Source organism: Poecilia formosa, unplaced genomic scaffold (assembly GCF_000485575.1).
Source record: "Poecilia formosa unplaced genomic scaffold, Poecilia_formosa-5.1.2 Scaffold302, whole genome shotgun sequence".
Classification (NCBI taxonomy): Eukaryota; Metazoa; Chordata; class Actinopteri; order Cyprinodontiformes; family Poeciliidae; genus Poecilia; species Poecilia formosa.
In genome coordinates this window covers 284,583-293,929 of record NW_006800241.1, presented here as the reverse complement: position 1 = coordinate 293,929, position 9,347 = coordinate 284,583, and the positions used below count along the sequence as shown (strand labels likewise).

At 40.8% G+C, this 9,347-nt stretch overlaps 1 protein-coding gene across 2 annotated transcripts in view; it reads left to right on the top strand.

Moving 5' to 3' along the window:
* The window catches only part of man1a2 (mannosidase, alpha, class 1A, member 2), a 114,397-nt gene that overhangs the window by 19,888 nt on the left and 85,162 nt on the right, over positions 1 to 9,347 (top strand). For both annotated transcript variants that reach the window (XM_007572499.2, XM_007572498.2), the window contains exon 3: positions 5,880 to 6,141. In XM_007572499.2, coding sequence (XP_007572561.1) covers positions 5,880 to 6,141 — 262 coding nt within the window. The remainder of the gene's footprint in view (positions 1 to 5,879; positions 6,142 to 9,347) is intronic.

Below are 9,347 nucleotides of genomic sequence, written 5' to 3'. Positions count from 1 at the left end.
TCTACCAGACTATTGGGGGGGATAACACCCCTAGAGCCCGGAGTCTAGAGGACCACATTTAAATCTGTTGCAGGCTGGATTTAGCCACCATGGGTCGGGTTTGACGCATGTGGTCAATATTCACCCATCTATCCCTGGCAGAGTTGGGAGCTTTGGTTAACCCACTCTTCCCACAGCGATGTACACTCACCTCTTTTCCTCACAGTTCAGTCCACACACATTTTACAGCCTCACATTGCTACTCCAACCTTTTTTTTTTTCTCCCCAGACTTCTTTTTAAACTATATTTCCAATTGTACTTTTACTGAGACAGATCGTGTTACTGCACTGGTGCCTAGACCGACGTGTGCACAGTGCAGCCTGTGCTTAATGTCAAACCTGTACAGACTCTGAAAGCCTCCAGACACCTGCAGGTTTTCACACTCAGGGTTTCCTCGCTGTGTGAATGTTTTTCACAGGAACAACAAAGAAAGATGGACCTTTTCATGGGAGTCTGTGTAACTCGGGGACTTGGAAACGATTCATGTATTGTACAGTACCAGTGTTAGTGATGTAAAGTTAGCATTTGCTGGGGCCGAGCTTTACTGCGGTACATCCTTAAAATCAAAACCATGTGTTTTAAGTAGAGATGGACTGATCTGATGTTTGTATTGGTTCCGATATTGATAAAAATTCTAGATCGGATATCGGTAACAGTGCCAGATCCGTAAAGGCAAATCTATTCGGTCTAATTCTATGCTTTGTGTTCTTGAGCGGTGTCATGCTATATTATCTATTTTGCATTAAATTTAGAATCCCTAATTGCACTTTCTGCACAATTTGGAAGATTTGTTGCAGTTTTTTTTTTACATGCTTGACCAAGGTAGTAAACCTATTGTTTCAGTTTATCATTTATTTTACTGTTCTACTTCTAATAGCACAGATTGAACAAATGAAAGTTGTTTTTACATGTCTGACCAAACTTGTGAAGCTTATTAATGTATCCAAGTGTGCTGCACTCCTGCATAGTTAACAAAACCATGTAATTCAGTTCATGTCTGTGTTTAAAAACTAGAAAAGTTTTTTTCTATTATATTTCAGGAGTTCAATAAACTCCTGCCCTAGTCCTACTTATGTTTTTACGCTGAGCAGTTGTCTGAAGTTCAAGGCAAACACTGGCAGGTTTGTGCCTTAATTTTGATACAACTCTTTGATTGTTTGGCTTATGCAGCTCTGGAAGAAATGAAGAGACCTCTTAAAATGATCGGTTTCTCTGGTTTTACTTTTTACAGGTATATGTTTGAGTAAAATGAACATTGTTCTTTTATTCTGTGAACTCCTGACAGCATGTCTCTGAAATTCCAAGAAAATATTTATTATTTGTTAGCTGAGAAATGGTCAATGTTCCGAATAAGGTGCAGTGTTTTGTGCTTTCCGATCTTGCATAGTGCACAGGTTACTTTTTATTTTTCATTTAGAAACCTTGTGTTTTGTGTTTTGACTCGTTCAGAGTTCAGTATTTGGTGTTTTGTGGACTAATGAGGTTTGGTGTTGTGTTTTGTTCATTTTGTCCAGAGTTGTATGTTCCAGTGCAATTCCATTAAATCAAATGGGATTAAAACATGCAGAAAAATGTCTTTCAGTCAGGATCCCAACCCCTAGTAGAAAACTGTTAAATATATTCTCAACATTCTGCATGTTTGCTCAGATGATTGTTGGTTTTTACAGAAACGCTCTCGCTGTGTGACCGTGAATGAAGCCAGAACATGGAAACACAGTCGGTGGTGTTAGCTTCCTCTGCTCTGACATCACTGCTGGTTTTACAGTTTTAAATAGCAGACAGCTATTCAGGGGAGATGACAGACATTAGAGATGTTAATGCAGGATGACACTCTCTGCTCTTTTTCCTGATTAGCCACAATTTTGATCAGAAACTTATTATGGATGGGCTTTGAAGACCCAGTGAAGACTACGTCCTGGTGTTCAACTGTTTTTATAAAGGAGGGAGAAACATTATTTCTATTTTTATAAATCAAGAAGACAAACCAACAGTCCCTACTGATCTGAATCACAGATTTGCCTCAGCAGAAACCTCATCATGTCGGGCTTTAGTCTCTGGGAAACATTGTTGTTGTGGCTTCATGGTACCTGTGCCGTTGAGTTTTGCTTACATTTTTAGCAGAGTTTGTTCGGGATCATAAAAAAAACCAACAAAAACACCAAAGCTCCCCGGACGTTGCCACAGCAACACTGTCAAGACAGACACGTTTCTGTCTCGGAGGGAACGCTTCGTCTCCCCAATCACTCTGCCTGAGTGCAAGGCTACAAGCTCTCCCCGCTGCCGCAGCGTCTCTTTGAAACGTCCGGCGAGTGCCCTGATTGATGTGAACATGAAGGCATCATTAGGTCTGAGCGTCTACAGCTGCAGCCTCGTATCAAACGGGAATCTGTTTCACCTTGTTTCATAAAAGCGGTGTGTACACTACAGCTTCCCTTACTGCGTGTGCCTGGTTATCACTCTGTGAGACCCTTCTCCCCCTTTTTTTTCTTTTTCTAGATTTGACCAATTTTATACGGAATCAAATTTCATAATTTCTTGCTTTAAAATTAATTTTATACCTGGGGTAAGTTCTTACTCAAGCATATCTGCTCATCATGTCGCAGCACTAAAGGCTTATTTCTGTGAGAAGAGAAGGAACAACTTTTACCATCATTGGAAAGTGACAACACAAAGAGTGAACATAATAATGTCTTACTTTCTACCTTAAAAACAATGGGACTAAAGCTGCTTTCACACAGCAGGTGAATTCGACTCAAATCTGATTTTTTTTGGTTTTTGTTTGTTTGCTTGCTTATTGTCCGACTTTTTCCTCGACATAAGCAAAGATCTCCGACTAGCATTTTCAGAAATCGCCAGGGTTTCCTCATCCGCTTAGAGGTTGAACCTTTCCCAGCTGAGTCCACACAGATCTCAGCAGGTCTTCAGTTCCTGTGTGGGTCACTTGGAAGGTCGTTAAAACATCAACTTACATGTTTGCTTTCAAGTGACAGTCCTAAGTGACACCGCAGCTCTGAAGCATTTGTTTTTGCGAAACTATTTTGGACACGGATATAAATTTAGAACGAGGCCAATAGATTTCACTGCTGTTAAGTTGTTGTTGCTGACATATGTAACGTCAAGACCCATCTATAAGGCAATTAATCATATTTTATTTTTTCTTTAACAAACTAAAGCTTCCAGTCAGAGCCTTTGTGATCATGTGTTTCTGGTACGCCTGTAAACCTGACGCACAATTAACAATGGACCACAAATCTGCTTCTCTTGGGTTTAATTTTTGCTTCCAAAAATGATCTAATTGGACGCTGGAAAAGACCAGTGTTGTGCTAGTAGGAGTTAGCAAAGCTAATCAAGTCTATAATGGCATGTCAATGCTAAACATGTAGCAGCTAGCACAGATGTTCCCAACGCTAATGTCGGCGTCCATAGTCCACGTTTCTAAAGAAGCTCTATGAATGATCAGTTGTTCCTGAAATACCTGAAAGTTGAATGAGTACAACAGCACCAACGGTACCAACTGAAGGCCAAACAACCTAAATAACAGATTGGAAACAATAAATGTCTTTGTTGTTCGGTTCACATGTGCATTTATTCAGTAATTTAGCATCAAAAAGGGTTTTTGATTTGAACCTGTTGCTTATTTTGTCTCTGTTCAGTTTTTGAATAGCGACTTGGAATGAGATTAATTGTGATGAATTAATTACAGACTCTGGAATTAACTGGATTAAAAAGTTTGAGTTCCTCCACTAGGAGGATGCAAACACATCACAGCAGCTGAGCTGTGAACTTTCATAAAAACACATTTTTGTGAATATCTTGACATTTTTCTTCCATATTCCAACAAAACTCAACAGTGCAAAGTTTTGGAATATTTCTAACAAAAGCAAATAAAAAAACAAACAAAAAACAATAACAACAACAAGCAAACTTCAGTCTCTCCATACATCTTTCTTGGTTAGCATCACAAGTTTTCTCCTCCTGCAGTGACATTTTCTACCACGCAGCACAAAAAAAATAAATAAAGAAATTAATTTTGGACAAACTTAATTTTTTCCCAGACTTAGTAGAAATTTAGTGTCCCTTTCATTTGATGATTTCTATTTGTCTTGAAATAAATAGCAGGAAGGAGACTCTCATAGTAACGGTTGCAGACTTGCACTGGGCAAGTCTCGTTTCTTTTTTAGATAAGAGTTTTCAATCATGAAATGGACCTTTCAGCACCGCTCAGATTTGTAGCGAGAAAAGTATTTATTTGAAACATTTAGCTCCGAAGCCACAGATTATTAACAGAAGTTACACGGCTTCAAGAGCAGAGAGGAGGAACATGATAAATGACGTCTAAAGCTTCCCCCCTGCCGATCTCCCGGCGTTTATCTGCAGCCGTGTGTTTAAGTCCAGCAAACGGAGCCGCTCTTTCCCTCCGTGACCTTTAACAGAACCGCACAGCGCCGTCGTCCCGCTGACACCTTTGCCGTGTTTGTTTTTCATTACTGGAGTTGCATCCTCACGGGACGGAGCAAAGTCAACAGCCCCGTGGCGCGGCACCGCCACACGGAGGCGCAGCCGGGTGCCTCGCCGTCGTGGCGGTGCCCGTTTGGGTTTCATCTGGACTCATCGTCTTTCCTGGAGCCAACGTGGATCAGTGAGGCTCGGTTTCCCAGGAGGAAGTGATGGTTTTTGGGGCTTTTTTTTTCTTCTTCATAATGATCTGAAGTAAAAGTGTGTGAATTTCATTCTGCTTTGTGCAGCGGTCGATTGCTTCATGGAGCATCTCAACAATCGAAAATGGCAAATAGGAAGTTCTTTATTAAATGTTTATCTCCAGATGCGCTCTTCTTAAAGCCGGAGCACAAAGTGTTTGTTTGTAGAGAACGCAGACAGAGTAATTTCCCACAGGGCCTGAGATTGTACTGAGAGATGAACATGGAAGCTTTTTGCGTTAACATTTGGGTTTCAATCCGATAATATTTGTATTTTTCACAATGTTGAAAAAAAAAATTGTGGATTGGGTATTGATGCCCAGTCCATAGGAGCAGATCTAGTTGGTCTAATTCTACGCTTTGTGCTCTGAGAGCATTATTTTACTATTTATTATTATATTATATTATTTATTTATTTAATTATATTTAGAATTTCTAATTAAACTTTTTGAACTGTTTGAAACAAGGTTTGTAGTTTTTATTTACTTTTGACCAAGAAAGTCAACCTTTTGTTTTTGTCAGTTTCTTTAATTTATATTGGCTGTCGTTCTCCTAATATCACTGATTAAACAGATTAAAGTTGTTTTTCCATGTCTGTCCAGGCTTGTGAAACTATCGGTGCATTTAAGTGTGCTGCACTGGTGCAGAGTTAAAACAAATTTGTAATTCAGTATATTTATGTATGTTTAAAAAACAAACATTCCGTTTAGCTCTGCTTTTCCATATCGGATCGGTATTTGCCGATACTAAACCTCAGATATCGGTATCGGAAGTGAAAAAAGTGGATCGGTGCGTCCCCAAACATTTTTTGACAGTAAGTTTATGTTTTTTGGTGTCTTGAAAATGAGGCATTTCAAAATCCTCCCGATCATGAAGTCACATTTGATGGACACTGCGCTTGTTACCTAGCAACTCTAGCTGAGCTCCAGCACATTTGGTCAGCTGGTTTTACTGCTGTCTGCTCTGTACAATGGCTGCTGGAAAAGACAAGTTTTTATGTTGACTTGCCATCCAGAAATCACTTACTGCATTTTTGTCGGTTGCGCAGAAGGCTCCACTTCTGCTTTTCTAAGATGTACAATCTGCAAACCCACTTAGTGGCGGTTAGGACTTACCTTCCTGTTTCTCCTTTCCCCACACAGGGAGGAGGAGGAGAGCCTACGCAATAAGATTCGCGCCGACCACGAACGAGCGCTGCAGGAGGCGAAGGAGAAGCTGCGCAAGTCTCGCAAGGAGGTGAAGGCCGAGATCCAGACGGAAAAGGCCAAAATCATCGAGGACCTGAAGAAAAAGGAGGCGGGGCCCAAACCCTTACCGCCCGTCCCCATGCCCAAGGTCGTCGGAGTCAGCGACGGGGAGCCGCCTGAGGCAGACGCCAAGGAAAAGCGGGATAAGATCAGAGAGGTAAGAATGTCTTTGTTGGATTTTGTGGTAATGTGTTAAAGCGATAACCTTCGGCGTTTTACTGGGAGGCTAGTTGGCAGACTGAAGCTTTGGTAGTGAAGAATTGTCGGATGATTATTGTGTTTTAGAGTTTGCTTTTTGGGGGTTTTATAAGAAAAGAAAAGGTGTTGTTGTCATTTGTATTGAGTCTTCCTGGGTCAATACTTTGCAATTTTTCCTCCCTGGTTTTATCTTTCTTTGAAACATGGCTGAAGTTCCGTCAGACTAAACGGAGAATATTTGTGGACATCAATTTTCAGCTTTTTCTGCAGAACTACACCGTTCCTTTATAGCTCTGCCTGTGTCCTGCAGGCTGAACTGCTGCACTAGTTTTAAGTCATTCATGTTTTATCTTATTTCAAGTGCTCAAAGATATTTTGCACTAGAAACTAGACCAGAAATCCTTGGTAAGATTATGTGTTTTGCAGTATATTCTGGAAAATACAGTAGTCAGGAAAACAGAATTGTGCTCTGACTCGGGCACCCTGTTCCTCGTATGTCGTATAACTTGTCAACGTTGGGATAAGAAGGCCTACTCACACTTTTATTTAAAGTTTTTTCCCCATTTATTTCTCTCAGATGAATAACTGGGAAAAAAAAATCATATCTTATCCTTTTTAAATCCTCACATCCACTGAGACTCCTCTCTGGGATTGACGGGCGTCTAATGAACGTTGCTTTCAGAGTGGTGCGGTGCGGTTCAGCCCCAAACCTACGACCCACAGAGCCAGAGCGCATCCGACTGTACGTCGCACGCTTGAATTCCTCCCGTCGCCTGCTGCCCTGTCTCCGAGCCAGCGCCTGGTGAAGGCCGCAGCAGCAGGCCAGACAGACAGTGCATGTGCAGAATGCAGATGGTGCTATCTGGTGCTGCTCTCTTTACACGCGATGCCAGCCCCAGCGTATCTCTCTCCTCTCTGCTCTCCTTCCTTTCCCCCCCATCTCTCTCTCTGTGCAAGTTTCCTTGCATAATTGCCTCGTGTCGTGTCTCATGAAACGGCACTCGGAGTCGGAACGCTCGCTGTGCCGAGGAGCGGGCTCTCTCCTCTCCAGAAACTGCCTTTGTCTCTAAAAGCCTCTTTTGTTCCCTTTCATAATTGCCATGCAGAGAGAATGCCGTACACCCCCAAATGAGAAAGAATGAAGCAGCTGTATGGGCAACAGCGCAGCACAATCCTTCCCCCTCCTCCCCCTTCCTCCCTACCATCCTTTCCTGATTGCCTGGCAAATCCAAGGAGAAAGCCTCATAACACGCAGCAGAAGAGTCTGAGTGAGTGGAATATGGGAGCCGTTCCTCTTTCCTATCCGGGTTGCAGGCTGCTCTTTGGCCCGCATGTTGATCAAGTTCAGGGAGATGATCCAGCATCGATGAGCTCGTCAGCGTCGCATCCAGATAGAAAGCAGTAAATCACTTCCATGGAGCAGAACCTTCCTTTTTAGTTATGTGCATTTTTGGTGGCATTTCATAGCATAATCAGGATGGGGTGCACTGATTTATCAGCTGACCAATTTATCGGCACCGGTGAAGCAGATATTATTCAACAATCTTATCTACCTTAACAAAAATCAACCACAGTCGTCTTCTGCTCTCCTGTGAGAGGCGTTTGACCAGCAGACCCTCCCTCCAGCTCATGTCTGCACGTTTACAGTCGACTGTTGCCAACTAAACAACTTTCTTGCCATATTTAGCAACATTTCAGAGAAATGTTTGACAGCAGCCAAATCAAAACACAACTCTTCAAAACGATTGTAGTGGAATAAATGTAATTATTGACGCTACCAGCTCTATTAACCTGTCGCATTATGAAATGTTGTTGGCTCAGAGCTAAAAAAGAAAAAAAAGAAAAAAGAGTGAATTTGCATATTGCTGTTACATTTTAGCATAATTGGGAATTTCTAAAATGAGATTTTATTTGAAAATGTACACTGGATTACAAGTATGAAGAGGCATAACATTATGACCACTCACAGGTTGAGTGAATAACTTTGATTCTTTTGACAATTTTTGGTTGTCCTTTGCTATTTCCTGACCAGAACTGGATAAAACTGGAGTGTTGAAGGACTTGACTCTACGGACACAATGAGAATTGAGTTTGTTTTGTAGCACTGTGTCCTTTTTATTTCACAACGCTGCTTTAGGAACATCATGTTTTGTGCTTTGCTGCCACATGACAACTATTTCAAAAGCATTTTCCTCTGAACATTTTCTAAAATCCCACTAAATGTTGTGAAAAGCGGCCCAAATTTTCACAGCCGGCCCAAAGCTGTTTTTCTTTTCCAGCCAAATGTGTTCAAAAGCAGCCCATTCTGGCAACACCGTTCACCACAGAAAGTGTCTGCAATTGGCGCCAGAATCAGAGCTGGTTTATTGAACAATCACTGCAAGAATACAAGATCTAGTTTCTAGTGCAAATATATTGGTTTTCTCTTATTTCAAGAATAGTGGCTTATAATTAACTTTTCAGCAAGTTGCAGGAGTTTGTTTTGAATAAAAAAAATATTGATGAAAACATTGTAGTTTTGCTGGCAGCTCATTTCACTTTTAACAAGGCATTTTTCTCATGTTATGAGTGAAATAATCTGCCAGTTGAACTACAACTTTTTATCAATATTGAAGAATTACTGACTTAAAACAAACTCCTGTATTTTGCTTAAAAGTTACTTGTGAGTTAATTTGATCTTATTTAAGTCTGTGTAATAAATCAATAACAATATGTATTGTGGTAAACGCATGATAAATATGATAAATCAGTAATACATCTGATGGGATATTCAATAATTTCCTCGAACTCTGATCCAGAACCCCGTAGCATTCTGGGAGGACGTAGGCAGAGGAGAAAGATTAGCTGCTCACAGCTAGCTATATACGATGAGTGGCATCAACTAACTCACTCATTCTTTGGTTACCTAGCAACAACCTGTTTTCTCATAACTGCTTAAAAATTTAAAAGAGCGGTGAAAGGAGAAAACGAGCAGAAGATCTCGAGAAGAAGATGTGAAGCAAAAAACAATGGGAAAGTTCACACCACCAGTTTGTGGATCATGTCAGATACGTAAAACAAACAAAAACAATCAATAATTAACTATCGACTGACATGAAATCCTTATATTGTGGTACGTTTTTCAAACATATCTTCCAGACAGTCTTATTTCAGTTGTATAAGATA